Raw genomic sequence first — 15,798 nt, 5'->3', positions numbered from 1 at the left:
AATGTCAAAGTGACAGTGGCACATATGCACGGGCGGATTGGCCATAGACCTTACAGGGAAATTTCCTGGTGAGCTGATGACAGGGGGCTGCCCAAGCCCCTATCTCTGCCACTGGCTGGGTACATAATAATATATCAGTGGTAATCAGGTACTTTTATACCCAGCCAGAGTCAAGCCCTTCTGAATTCAAATATACCTGTGTACAGCGGCTCACCCCACCTCTTCCAAGGACCCGGTGCTCACTCCACGGATTCACCCAAATCCGTTAAGAAAAATGCAAATAAATGAAGTAATTGGAGGGCACTCAAATATCTGACTACATTCAAGGCAGGATATCAATAATCCTAATTTATTCACATAAAACTAATGTATTGGCATAAAACTCATAAAATCTACATACATATAATATAAAATATAAATGTGTACAGATGTCCAGGTGGTAATATTCAGTCAGCCCTGTGACCATGTATCATCGCCAGGTCGGCGTCAATCGTAAATGTCCACGCTAAATATAATCGCCTGGTGGCGCTTGAGTCACTTATGATTGTCCGCACTAGATCACCCGTTCAGGCATCTGCATGCAATAGGAATCACTGGTATAATATTTTCAAACAAGCCCCATAGGGCAAAGTACTTTACCCCTCTTCTGTTCCTGTGGGCTCATCCAGCAGCAGCTGCTTAAACTCACCCGGCGTCCCGAGCGGTTAGCAGGTCTCAAACGTGGCGTCCCACGTGACCCAGCTATGTCTCACATATTACACACTGCTCTGTGAAAGGCTGGTGATGCGCTGGGTCCTAGAGTCTGGACCGTATGTTGATCTTTATATTAGATGTCGTTTCACAGGGGGTCCGAGGGGTAGGATGCCCGATGCTGTTGGCACCTCAATATTCCATAGTGGAGTCCTGTGCTGTCATGAACCGTACGCGTTTCGGGGATCAAGCCCCTTCCTCAGCGGCAATGTAATCAGGTACTTTTATACCCAGCCAGAGTCAAGCCCTTCTGAATTCAACTATGTCCCGCATTTCACCCCTAAACCCCTGCTCCATATCTTAATCAGAGACAATTAGAAGAGGAGGACAGAATATGGCTGCTATTGATGACCAACTCAGAGTTACAGCTTTTAGGCAGTATATTGTGCGGCACTGTGGTATGGGGTATTTTGCGCTATGGTCTTGCTGACCTCCCTACTTTTGTTGCCCTGCCTCCTGTCAATTTAGACCCTCCTACAATATGGGGCCACTTTTAGTTTTTTTTTAGGTTCCCAATCCGCCCCTGCATTTATGGTTATGGGTAAACAGATGGTAGCCAGTGGTAGCAGACCGCCTGTTTAAAAACGTACACCACTCTCAAATTATTTTTTTACATTGAAAAATAGTCCAGAAATGATCCATTTTTGATAGCACATGCCTTCTTCTCTGTCTTCTACCGAGTGAAATGGTGACCGCTATTTTGATCAAATCACAAAAGTTTCTGATTTGCTTAATCCACATTTTTGGTGAAATTCTTAATGAATTGGATTTGTTACTAATCAATTCCTTCATCTTTAGCTTGGACATCCCATTTATTGAGGCAATAGAATGGTTACCATTATTTAGCCACTAGTTACTCTATGTCTGTGATTAGCCTCTGAGACACCTGCAAAATAAGGAAGTAACAACAACTACTGACCCCTGTGACAGCTGCTCCTGTCTGTCCACACTAAGCAGAAGCCAAATCATGGAGTAATCAGAGTAGAGCAGCTGCCCCAGATGTCAGATAATTCTACTGTGAATACATTTCATCAAGTCAGTCCACATAGACATATCATCATTACTCCAATGTGTTTGTATGAATCAAATAATCTATTTAAGGTGGTTTCCCATCGTAGGCATTTATGGCATATGCACAGAACCAGCACCCCTGGAAAAACCTTTTTAGTAGAAGATTATTTGGAGATAGTTCAGATGGTAAATGGATAGATAGATACAGTGGAATGCGAAAGTTTGGGCAACCTTGTTAATCGTCATGATTTTCCTGTATAAATCGTTGGTCGTTACGATGAAAAATGTCAGTTAAATATATCATATAGGAGACACACACAGTGATATTTGAGAAGTGAAATGAAGTTTATTGGATTTACAGAAAGTGTGCTATAATTGTTTAAACAAAATTAGGCAGGTGCATAAATTTGGGCACCACAAAAAAGAAATGAAATCAATATTTAGTAGATCCTCCTTTTGCAGAAATTACAGCCTCTAAACGCTTCCTGTAGGTTCCAATGACAGTCTGCATTCTGGTTGAAGGTATTTTGGACCATTCCTCTTTACAAAACATCTTTAGTTCATTCAGGTTTGATGGCTTCCGAGCATGGACAGCTCTCTTTAAGTCACACCACAGATTTTCAATTATATTCAGGTCTGGGGACTGAGGTGGCCATTCCAGAACATTGTACTTGTTCCTCTGCATAAATGCCTTAGTGGATTTTGAGCAGTGTTTAGGGTCATTGTCTTGTTGAAAGATCCAGCTCCGGCGCAGCTTCAGCTTTGTCACTGATTCCTGGACATTGGTCTCCAGAATCTGCTGATACTGAGTGGAATCCATGCGTCCCTCAACTTTGTCAAGATTCCCAGTCCCTGCACTGGCCACACATCCCCACAGCATGATGGAACCACCACCATATTTTACTGTAGGTAGCAGGTGTTTTTCTTGGAATGCTGTGTTCTTTTTCCTCCATGCATAATGCCCCTTGTTATGGCCAAATAACTCAATTTTAGTTTCATCAGTCCACAGCACCTTATTCCAAAATGAAGCTGGCTTGTCCAAATGTGCTTTAGCCCACCTCAAGCGGCACTTTTTGTGCTGTGGGCGGAGAAAAGGCTTCCTCTGCATCACTCTCGCATACAGCATATCCTTGTGTAAAGTGCGCCGAAAGGTTGAACGATGCACAGTGACTCCATCTGCAGCAAGATGATGTTGTAGGTCTTTGGTGCTGGTCTGTGGGTTGACTCTGACTGTTCTCACCATTCGTCGCTTCTTTCTATCCGAGATTTTTCTTGGTCTGCCACTTCGAGCCTTAACTTGAACTGAGACTGTGGTCTTCCATTTCCTCAATATGTTCCTAACTGTGTAAACAGACAGCTGACATCTCTGAGACGGCTTTCTGTATCCTTCCCCTAAACCATGATGGTGAACAATCTTTGTCTTCAGGTCATTTGAGGGTTGTTTTGAGACCCCCATGTTGCTACTCTTCAGAGAAAATTAAAAGAGGAGGGAAACTTCCAATTGACCCCCTTAAATACTCTTTCTCATAATTGGATTCACCTGTGTATGTAGGTCAGGGGTCACTGAGCTTACCAAGCCAATTTGAGTTCCAATAAATAGTTCTAAAGGATTTGGAATCAATAAAATGACAACAGTGCCCAAATTTATGCACCTGCTTAATTTTGTTTAAACAATTATAGCACACTTTCTGTAAATCCAATAAACTTCATTTCACTTCTCAAATATCACTGTGTGTGTCTCCTATATGATATATTTAACTGACATTTTTTATCATAACAACCAACAATTTATACAGGAAAATCATGACGATTAACAAGGTTGCCCAAACTTTTGCATCCCCACTGTAGATAGATAGATAGACCAGGACACATACAATGCCTAGTTTTACAAGATTTCAAAATATTCTTCTGTCTATTTTCTTATAGGCCCAGCCTGTGATTTCAGAAAAAGAAAAGGGTGGTAAGTACCGTATATTTCTACTATATGCTGGTTAACATATCCACAGTCTCACTTCTCATCAGATTTTGGCCATAGAAACTTACGTATGTTTTAAAGGGTCACGTTCCAATTTACACATTACACAGGTCCGATTTGATTTCAGAGTTAAACTTTTTTTTTTGGGCTCCTGATATTGATAATCTATCCACAGAATAGGTCATCCATACCCAATCAATGGGGGGTCTGAGACCCTGCACCACCACCGATCACCGATACCTGCAGCTGCCAGTGCAGGAACAGCTCCGTTCAAAGCGTAGTGGCCATACCAGGTTACTGCAGCTCAGCTCCCTATCAAGTAAATGAGGATAGGTCATCAATATTGGGAGCCTGGTGAACCCCTTTAAATTACTGAACATATATGTAATAGGAATTTTATTTTTCATGCATCCAAGATTTGTTTTTATTCATTTTTTTTGAGGTTGGTGGTTCTTTAGCATATAATCATGATTGTAATTATTATTTTACAGATCACAAATAATGCATTTTGCCTATCTATGCAATTCAATGTGTTTTTCAATTCATTTATTTTTCCAATTGGTCCATAATGGCTGGCCAAGGCTTTTGGATAAGCTGTTCAGAAAAAAGAAAAAGTCAGTTTGGAAATCTAACTTGTATTCCAGTTGGTTCTGTCATTAGCACTATGTATGAATATGCTTTCAATTACCAATAGCTCCTATCGTTATCCAGTGACACTTTCTCCTGTATGATATTGTGAATATTGGTCAGATTATAATGGAATCATAATGAATCAAGGGTTATATCAACTTTCTAATAAGAAAAAAACTGCTCCTCTCCTATATTCTGCTGTTTACATTGCAGGGAATATTCCTGGAATGTTATAAACATACCACCGCCCCTGCTCACACATGGAACAATTGGATTAATAAAAATATATTCACAATTTCTTAATTAAAAGGTTAAAATAGGAACTGTCACCTCTCCTGACATGTCTGCTTTACTAACTACGTGCATTCCCCATGTAATACAATTCTAGAGTATCTATTATTCTTGCATTATTCTTGCCTTTCTTCTATTTCTCCTGCCAGAAGTTATGATTGAATTGCTAGTAGTTTGCAATGAAGGTCCAGATGGGTGTTACCAGTTGGGAGGGTGTCCATGGACAGTATGACACTGGCAGCACAGATTGGATAGTGTCATACTGTGCAGAAATGTTCCAACTGGAAACACCCAACTTGACCTTCTTTGCAAACCCTAATTAATTCACAACTTCTAGCAGAAACAATAAAGGAAATGCACAACATAGACTCATAACAATAGATGCTCCGGAATTGTTATTACATGGGGAATGCAAATAGTTACTAAAAAGATATGTTAGGAGAGGGGACATCTCTTCTCTTTTTTAGATAGGTCCCAATGTGTAGCTTTACCTTATATGAACTCTGCTTCTTCAGGTGCTCCACTTGGAATAATACACTTTAATGCACGTATTATCTCAATAAACCGTCCATAAGCTGTCCTGCCCAAGAAGTCTAGCTTGCTTATAAGATAATATATAAACTTATATTTCCTCCTAAATTTTCTACGCATTAAGCTGAGTCCATAGTTTAGGGAATAATAAACCACATCTACAATCCATATCATAATTTTGCTAGTAGGTCTGTCATACGAAATTTGATGTAAAGTTTGGATTACGCTGAAATTTAGAAATACCATAGGGATTTATACATCTTTCATCAATGATCCTATTTTATCGATGCACCCATCTACCTATCCCATATCTTTTTGAACTGTATTGAGGAGAATCTGCTGAAATGCACTGTGGATTTATAAGAAATGGGTTGATTTTTTTGGATTGGGGCATATTTTTGGGCCTACTTGAATGTAATGGATATAGGTTTCTATGAGATGTTGATATTACCTGTAAGTAACTTTATAATCTTTTTGTTTTATTGGATGAGTATTGGATTAAGGACTTTATTGGCAATGATTACAAAGTATAATGACCATACAGGTTGCATTGGAATTTATTGGTTAATAAAGACAGCAAATGCAGAAAATGAACAGGTTTTAAACATAAGATTTTACAGTCTAAAACAACACAACTACACGTGGCTATGGTCTTCTCGTAATACCTTAGAAATGCAATGTACCATAGGAAACTAAAGCTATGCTACAGGTGTGCGATCAAAGTTCCTTATTTCCCATCAAGACCAGACAAGTGATGGAAGAGAGGGCAAAGGGTCATCTACTGTAAGGCCGTTTTTTCCATAAGAAGAACACTTCTGAGAACAGATGAAAAGGATGGTGACCGCACAAGCAGGTGAAAGTGAAAAGATTATTAAGATTATCATTAGACATGTTAGATTGGATAGGAATGTAGGAAGAGAAGAATTTCCAGCTGCAGAAATTCAGGGAAGAGGATAGATACCAGATATGGGTATGTTGCAGTGTAAAATTCTGTTGAGGTGTAGAAGGAGGATATGAATGATGAGCTTGGAGATAAAGCTCTGCAGATGTGAAGACCCTGATTAAGCAGCAATGCATATGAACTGTGAACTACCTGAAGATAAACCAACACTGACAGGTTTACCAGCACAGAGCAGTAATTTATAGATACAATAAAGAACATTACTTTTAATTTGGATATACAATATAATAGACCCATCACTTTGACTGTGGTAGATAAAGTTATGATATGGAAGATTAACAAATTTACCATAGACATCAGCCAAAAAATGAAGTGTTTATAGGGACCACCAAATAACGTATAAAAAAAATACGCACATTACACAGAGCTGAACCTGCATGACAAAGGGGTTTTGTCCAGCACTTTCAATGCTATAAACTAGCAAAAAGAGTAATAATCCAGTTACAAGCCCCCCTGGCTCCTGGCTGACATGTCAGTGGCTGTAGCAGTGATGTGTCAACAGCGGTTGGCTGCAGCAGTCAGTTGTTATATCAACGCATCATAGCTGAAGCCAGTGGACAGAGAATTTTGAAGGTTAATGGGACTAGAGATGGCCTTGTGGTTCGCCCGGAGGTTGTTTTGAGGTGAACTTTCTCGTTCGCGATTCGCCGAACATGCGAACATATGGCATTGTCCGCCGGCGCCATATTCTTTTGCATTGCACTGAAATTTGACCCATGACACATCCATCAAGTGAGACAGGACAGCCAATTGAGACGTTTTAGCACATGGACACATCCCCACCCTATCACAGAACCCGATCTGGCAGCCATTTTGCAATTTGTGTTTTGCCAGTGTAGGGAGAGGGTGCTTTGTGGAGCAGGGACAGACTGTTAAGGACACCAAACGCTAACTAATAGGGCCACAAAAGTATTTTTAAGGACTGGTATAGGTGTGCTATCGATAGGTGTGATATACTGAGGGGTGTGATATACTTATAATATACTTTCTAACATAGAAATTATAATATAATAGTGCATTTTTATTGTGCAGCAGTTGTGTGCAGTCCTGCTGCGATACCGCAGATATATAGATGGACAAGTGTTATTGGAACTATTTGCAACAGGAATGATATACCTGTTGCCCCCAAAAAAACGGAATGAGGAGTGCGATATACCTGATTCCACAAAATACTGATTAAGGGGTTTGATATACCCGCTTTCACAAAATACTGATTGAGGGGTGCGATATACCTGCTTCCACCAAACATTGATTCAGAGGTTCTATATACTAGTTTCCACAAATTACTGATTGAGGGGTGTGATATACATTACCTGCTTCTACAAAATACTGATTTAGGGCTTCTATTTGTCTGCTTCCACAAAATATTGATTGAGGGGTGCGATATACCTGCTGCTGCCAAATATTGATTGAGGCCTGCGATACACCGCTTTCCACCAAATACTGATTGAGGGATGCGATATACCTGTTTCCACCAAATATTGATTCAGGTGTTCTATAAACCTGTTTCCACAAAATTCTGATTGAGGGGTGCGATATACCTGCTTCTACAAAATACTGATTAAGGGGTTCTATATGTCTGCTTCCACAAAATACTGATTGAGGGGTGCGATATACCTGCTTCCACCAAATATTGTTTGAGGCCTACGATACACCGGCTTCCACAAAATACAGATTGAGGGGTGTGATATACCTGCTTCCACCAAATATTGATTATGGGGTTCTAAATACCTGTTTCCACAAAATACTGATTGAGGGGTGCGATATACTTGCTTCCACAAAATACTAATTAAGGGATTCTATATACCTGCTTTCAAAAAATACTGATTGAGGGGTGCGATATACCTGCTTCCACCAAATATTGATTGAGGCCTGCGATACACCGGCTTCCACAAAATACTGATTGAGGGGTGCGATATACCTGCTTCCACCAAATATTGATTCAGGGGTTCTATATACCTATTTCCACAAAATATTGATTGAGGCCTGCGATACACCAGCTTCAACCAAATACTGATTGAGGCCTGCGATATCTCTGATTCCACAAATACTGCTCTTCTCTAGAGACTTCGGCACAGGGTCATTTTAAAAATGACAGACAGAGGAAGAGGCAGGCCGTTATGCAGGGGTGGTAGGGGTCGGGCAGGTGCACCAGGCTGGAGCCTAAGTGGGAAGTTGGAGAAGGTGCATGTGATTACGTCAAAGGATGCACCAGAGTTGGTTGAGTGGCTCACTCAGCCTTCCGCTTCTGCACCCTCCTCATCCTCTGTATCTGCACCCTCCTCACTCTCTGCTGTGTGCACCCCCAAAGACACCACCACCATCACCATAGCCCCTCCACTCAAGTCAGAGGAAATATTTTCCCATCCATTCCTAGACCTTACCAATGCGTAGCCATTCTTGGCATTAGATGAGGAAGAGGAGGTAGCAACGGCCGCCACCCAGCAGTCTGACAACAGTACCCAGATCAGCCCAAGGAGGTTGCTGCCTACTTTGAGATCTCTAATGTCAGTGGTGGTGAAGGTGACGATGGTGACGTGTCAATGGACATTGCTTGGGTGCCCACAAGAGAGGAAGAGGAGAGGAGTTCAGAGGGAGAGACGGAGCAGCAGATCGGGAGGAGAAGGAGGAGCTGGAAGCAGTGTAGCACTGCAGTGGGGAAGCGGCAACAGGATGTGCTAAAGATATGTTTAGGGGATAAACAGCACACCGCCGAATAGCTGTGGCAGGGGATAAGAGACCAGACTGAGCTGTGGCTCTCGGCACTCAACCTAGAACCAGGCATGGTTGTGTCTGATAATGGCCGTAACTTAGTGGCGGCTTTGGAGCTTGGCAAGCTTAGACACAGACACATCCCATGCCTTGCCCACCTCTTTAACCTTGTAGTTCAGTGATTTCTCAAAACCTACCCCAATTTTGCTTAGCTACTGGTGAAGGTGCGCCGCGTGTGTGCACATTTCCGCAAGTCACCAACAGCTTCAGCCGGTCTGTCAACGCTGCAGCAGCACTTGAAATTGCCAGCTCACCGGCTGTTGTGCGACGAGAGCATGCTCTGGAACTCCACGTTCCACATGTTGGCCAGCCTTTGTGAGCAACAGAGGGCAGTAGTGGAATACCAGCTGCAACATGGTCGTCACCTTTCCAGTCAGCTTTCGCTATTCACAAGCGAAGAGTGGGCATGGATGTCTGACCTCTGTGAGGTTTTAAGAAACTTTGTGGAATCAACACAGATGGTGAGCGGCGATAACGCTATTATCAGTGTAACCATCCCACTTCTGTGTCTACTCAAACACTCGCTGCTCACAATTAAGGATGACACTTTGCATGTGGAAAAGGTAGAAATGGGGGAAGACATTACACTGGCTGATAGCCAGACCACCCTCAGTTTGTCTTCTGAGCGTGAATTGGATGATGAAGAGGAGGAGGAGCAGGAGATGCTTGCCTCCGCTACAGAGGGTAGTACCCATGGAAGTTTAATTCCACCTGTTCAATGTGGGTGGGCAGAAGAGGAGGAAGTGAATGAGAAGATTGAGAGTCATCCTCCTGATGACGACAGCGAAGTCTTGCCAGTTGGTATTCTGGCACACATAACTCACTTCATGTTAGGCTGTCTTTCCCGCGACACGCGCATTATACGCATTTTAGACAACACGGATTACTGGTTGTTCACCCTTCTCGACCTCCGCTACAAAGAGAACTTCTCATCTCTCATTGGTGGAGATGTCAAGCAAAATGGTGCAATACCAGAAGATTCTTGTATTGCTCCAAAAATTTCTGCTAGCGGCAGAGTCCGTAGTTCCTTGGCCAACCGAGGAGGGGAGGCAACGGGAACAAACAGCAGTTCCAACAGAGGCAGGGAAACACTCTCCAAAGCCTGGGACAATTTCATGACACCCCGCCAGCAACCTCACCCTGATGTGCAGCCTACTGTCACAAGAAGAGAAAATTTTTAGAAGATGGTAAAGGAGTACATAGCTGACCATGTCAGCATCCTCAATGATCCCTCAGTACCTTACAACTACTGGGTGTCCAAGCTCGACACGTGGCACGAACTGGCGCTCTACTCTTTGGAGGTGCTGGCTGGAGGTGCAGCGTTTTGTCTGAGCGGGTATTTAGTGCAGTAAAATTGTTATCCACTGACCGTCTAATATACCTCCAGCCACATAATCGCTTGTTGTTTTCTGTCCAGTGAATGCATAGTTTTGGGGCCTGTACTCCACTGGCCTACATTAAAATTGTTATCTACAGACTGCCTAATATACCTCCAGCTACATAATCACTTGTTCTTTTCTGTCAGGTGAATGCCTAATTTTTGTGGCCCGTACTCCCGTGACCTAAAATAAAAAAAATTCTAGGCTCCAGCAGGGCACATTTTGACAGTTTCCCTTTAAGACGCATAAAAATGGCCCCTGATTGAAATACATATTTTTTGTAGGATTTTTGCCATTGATCCCCCTCTGGTATGTCACTGTCCATGTTGTGAGACTATTTGTGTGCTTCTAGTAAGTATTTGGTGGCTGTAAATATGACCTGAAGGTTTTTTAGGTTCGCCTGCCATTAAAGTGAATAGGGCCCACCGTGAATGCGCAGTTCGCGAACATTTGATCTCCTAGCAATACAATTTTACACCAAGTGCCTATTGATATCAGACCACATTTAATGCTAAGCACGGATTCACAGATCTTTCCCTATTCCAGAAAACACACTGAAATTCTCTACTCCATTGGAATTTTTATCCCTTTTTTACAATACTTATCTTAGTCCACATAGGACATAATTTGCTATACTTATTTTCAAGCTGCAAAACATGAGATAATTGCCTTTACAGATAAAAAAAAATCCACCAAATTCCTCTTCAATCAGATATATTCTTTGTTATCATATACACTCAGGTTATTGAATCATCAGTTAAGCCATTTTAGGCTACTTTCACACTAGCGTTCGGGTGTCCGCTTGTGAGTTCCGTTTGAAGGGGCTCACAAGCGGCCCCGAACGCATCCGTACGGCCCTAATGCATTCTGACTGGATGCGGATCCGCTCAGAATGCATCAGTCTGGCAGCGTTCAGCCTCCGCTCCGCTCAGCAGGCGGACATCTGAACGCTGCTTGCAGCGTTCGGGTGTCCGCCTGGCCGTGCGGAGGCAAACGGATCCGTCCAGACTTACAATGTACGGATCCGTTTGAATATGACACAATATGGCTCAATTTTCAAACGGATCCGTCCCCCATTGACTTTCAATGTAAAGTCTGGACGGATCCGTCTGAGGCTACTTTGACACTTAGAATTTTTTTTACAATATAATGCAGACGGATCCATTCTGAACGGATCCACCGTTTGCATTATATGAGCGGATCTGTCTCAGACGGATCCGCTCTGACCGCAAGTGTGAAAGTAGCCTTAGCAATATTCCTGCCTTTATAGACACCTGAAAAAATCTGACAGACTTTATTAATCTTGCTGTAGAGGAGGGTTAGTGGTTTTTTAAGCTCACCCAATCAGGTTTTACTAAAAGTTCTGGGTCTTAAAGAAAGGCTTCTGCTCTGCAGCCGGGGTTAGAGGAAGCTCCGATCCTGTCTGTTAACTCTCATTGCTGCAGGTCATGACAACTGCATGATCAATTGGAACTGCACACTATGATCAGGTCAGTGGGTCTCCTAGTAAGGCAATTGGAGACTTGGGGAGGGGGGGGCATATGCCGACAGCCCTGGAGACCTACAGAGGACATTAATCCTGTTGTTAAAAAAGTCAGGAAAAAAAGGTAAAAAAAAATAATATAAAATACATTTTATTGTGCACACATTAACTAAAGAAAAATCGACAAATGTTAGTTGTCCACTCAACCATAATAACCTGAAGAATTAATGTATAAGGTTATTTAGAGTAAAATATAAACCGTATAAAAATAAACAAATCCGAAAACAATGCAGGAAATCTTTTTTCCACAGAAAAAAAAGTGCATGTTACATATTAGATCCCAGAAACAATGTCAAAAAACAATAACATTCCTCCTGCATAATGCAATGCTTAATACAGTCACATCAATGAAAAAATACAAAAAAGTCATAAAGACCTTTTAATGACTAGTGACTAAGGGGTTAAAGTCAATGGGCATGTTAGGATGTATCAGCATCTGTAGTTTTCCACTACATTCTGAAACCTTGCGAACCACTTTACAAATAAAATAGATGCAGCAGTCATTATAGAGTGTCATATTGTATTCCACACCAGTCCTCTGACCCTTACCCTTCATTAGCCATGTATTCCCCTGTCTGATGCTGAACCTGATGCACTTCTCTCTCCTAGTCCCACATTACTATTTGCCCTCTTGACCCTGTCCACTTAAAGCTCCTTAGCACTATATCAACTTTTGTAATTATCTGGGGCATTTCCCTTAGATCCACACATACATTTATCATATTAAAAAAAAGTTCTCCCTAAGAATCACACCTAACAAATTGATATAATACTGTACAACCGCTCTACAAGATTATTAAGAAACAGAAAAGAATAGGGCCCAATACTGTGGTACCCAACTAGTAAAAGAGAACCAATCTGAGTATATACTGTTAATAACCACCCTCTGTTTTCGACCTCTGCAGCTAACCTGAAGTCTGTGTACTATTTCTTTCCAACTTTCATTGATAACATTTTGTTCTATGCCTTTCACCTTCAATAAATACACTATACAGTGGCATGCAAAAGTTTGGGCAGCCATAGTAAAAATTCTGAGGTGTTTGTAAGATGTCTTTATGGCACTTACTGATATAGTTTTTGTTGATACTTTGCACCATTTCCTATATTTCATAAAGTATTCTCAATTTTTGGCCAAGTCTTTTGTGCTGTCCACACAAAGATTCTGCTCATAAAATGGCTGGTGATGGAGGGTCCTATGACCAGGCAAATCACTCACTCTCCTCTGTTAAAATATAACGCATCTACCGTTCTGCACTAAACTCTTAACGTTGCAAGTGCCAATGGCAGCTATGGTGTATTTGTGTGGAAAAGGCTGAGTAATGTGTCAGGCCAACCCCTTTAAGCAACTTGAAGATTAAATGATATCCAAAAGGCATAAAGTTAAAGATGAAACACACATTTTACAGCAATATCAATTTATTATTTTGGTTTTGTACAGCTTTAGAGTGAAAAAGAGAAAGGGGTACCTTGCAAAAGTATGGGAACCCAAGGAGATTTGAGCGCTCAGATAACTTTGACTAAAGTCTCAGACCTTAAATAGCCTGTTAGGCTTAAGGCATGTTCACAGTCATCGTTATTAAAGGTCAGGTGATGTAAATTTCATATCTTTACAAATACCTAGACTCATCTAACCTTGTCCCAAAAAACAGCAGCCATGGGTTCTTCTAAGCAGCTGACTAACACATGAAAATGGTTGAGGCCCACAAAGCAGGAGAAAGCTATTGAAGATAGCAAAGCGTTTTCAGGTTGACATTTCCTCCGTTCGAAATGTAATTAAGAAATGGCAGTAAATAAGAACAGAGAAGGTCAAGAGAAGGTCTGGAAGAAAAAAAATTCAGAGACAGCTGATCATAGGATTTCTAGAAAGGCAAATCAGAACCCTTACTTGACTGCAAAAGACATTCAGGAACATTTACCAGACTGTGGAGTTGTGGTACATTGTTCTATTGTCCAGAGAAACCTGCACAAATATGGGCTTTACGTAAGAGTCATAAGAATAAAACCTCTCCTGTGTCCTCACTACAAAATTCAGTGTCAAAAGTTTGCAAAAGAACATCTAAACAAGCCTGATGCATTTTGGAAACAAGTCATGTGGACTGATGAGGATAAAATAGAACTCTTTGGCCACAGTGTGCAAAGGTAAATTTGGAAAAGAAAATGGCACAGAATTTCATAAAAATAACACCTCTCCAACTATTAAAGGGATTATACGATTTATGGGGGGAAAAAAACATTATAAAAGTCATCAGAACTTACATACACATTAATTTAGCACATACAAATACATACTCACACCGTTGCATAATTCTGCTATTGCCCCTTTGTTTATATGCAGCAGAAGAGCTGTGGGGGCATATAACAACAATCAGTAAGCTTTCCCTCATGAATATTTGGGGGTATCAACTATCCGCCTATCCCCTCCCCCTGCACTGTAGTGCTTTGTGCATATATATATATAAACACACTATAGGGGTAATTTACTAAGCTGAAATACTCCTAAATTAGGAGTATTTCAGGCACAGATGGTGCCCTGCTCACACCAGTTCTAAAATTGTGGGCGTGGAGTGGGCAGGCAAGGGACGGGAAGGCAGGCACGTCTCATTCACCATTTTCTATGCCTGTTTTAGGTGTAGAAAATGGTCTAAATGTAAGACAGCTCGAAAGCTATCTTACATTTAGAACGTGCTCTCGATGTGCCGAAATTATGGAGAGGCCTGCACTGCTTCATAACTTCGGTGAATCCTTTACCAGCTTAGGGCTTTTTTAAGACCAGTGTCTAAAAAACTGGTCTTAATAAATGTGCCTATGTGTGTGTATATACAGTCCCTGACAAAAGTCTTGTCGCTTGTGTACAAATTGACCTGAAGTGCCGCTAAAATATATTTCTAATCAAGATTTTGTTACAAGAAATGGGTCATTTTAATCCCAACAGCTTTTGTAATAATGTTTCAGTGCAAAACGAAACTGACAAAAAGTATTCTAATATTCACAGCTTGGTAAAGCCCATTGAGTACATTTTTGCCAAGACATAAATGTTGTCGCCTTGTCATATGAGCTTCACCTGTGACTAATAATGGATCAATTTGGTCTCAGGTGTGTATAAAAAGAACCCCAGTACACTAGACCTTCACATCAACTGCAACTAGACCTCTGCAAACATGCCTAAGACTCACCCGGAGACTAAAGTGTTGATTATCAAGAGGCTGAAGACCAGATCCACTGCTGATGTGACACCTTCAATGTGTCTCAGTGTCAAGTTCAGAGGATAAAAAAAAAAGACTGTGTGGTTAACACAGGGACTTCAGGTGACCAGGTCTCGTGGAGCTCTGCTGCAGTGGAAAATGGGCTGGCCTTGGATTTTCGAGCCAACAAACGGTCCTCTCGAGCAGTTGTCTTGTGGGCTCAGCCTGACCTGGCCTTGTCCAAAACGTCTCCAGTCTGGAGACGTTTAAAACAAGGCCAGGTCAGGCTGAGCCCACAAGACAACTGCTCGAGAGGACCGTTTGTTGGCTCGAAAATCCAAGGCCAGCCCATTTTCCACTGCAGCAGAGCTCCACGAGACCTGGTCACCTGAAGTCCCTGTGTTAACCAGAACAGTTTGTCGGATTCTTTCTCGAAATGGCCTCCATGGTCGAATCAGTGCCCATAAGCCAGCACTAAACAAAAGACAATAGAAAAACCGTGTGGCATTTGCCAAGGCCCACAACCTGCTAAAAGGATGGACGCTGGAAAAGTGGCAGGAGGTGGATTTTTCAGATGAATCTTCTGTTGAATTACACCACAGTCGCCGCAAATATTGCAGGAGACCTACTGGAACCCGCATGTAGCCGAGATTTACCCAGAAAACAGTGAAGTTTGGTGGAGGCAAAATCATGGTCTGGGGTTACATCCAGTATGGGGGTGTGTGAGGGAGCTGCAGGGTGAAAGGCAACATCAATAGTTTAAAATACCCAGA

The 15,798-nt window shown here is 41.8% G+C and overlaps 1 protein-coding gene across 2 annotated transcripts in view; it reads left to right on the top strand.

Annotated features, from left to right (window-relative positions):
• The window catches only part of DLC1 (DLC1 Rho GTPase activating protein), a 566,720-nt gene that overhangs the window by 222,517 nt on the left and 328,405 nt on the right, over nucleotides 1–15,798 (top strand). For both annotated transcript variants that reach the window (XM_044299494.1, XM_044299500.1), the window contains exon 5: nucleotides 3,688–3,721. In XM_044299494.1, the coding sequence (XP_044155429.1) occupies nucleotides 3,688–3,721 (34 nt within the window). The remainder of the gene's footprint in view (nucleotides 1–3,687; nucleotides 3,722–15,798) is intronic.

Source organism: Bufo gargarizans, chromosome 1 (genome assembly GCF_014858855.1).
Source record: "Bufo gargarizans isolate SCDJY-AF-19 chromosome 1, ASM1485885v1, whole genome shotgun sequence".
Taxonomy (NCBI): Eukaryota; Metazoa; Chordata; class Amphibia; order Anura; family Bufonidae; genus Bufo; species Bufo gargarizans.
The sequence above is the reverse complement of the archived record's forward strand: the minus strand, read 5'-3'. Positions and strand labels throughout refer to the sequence as shown.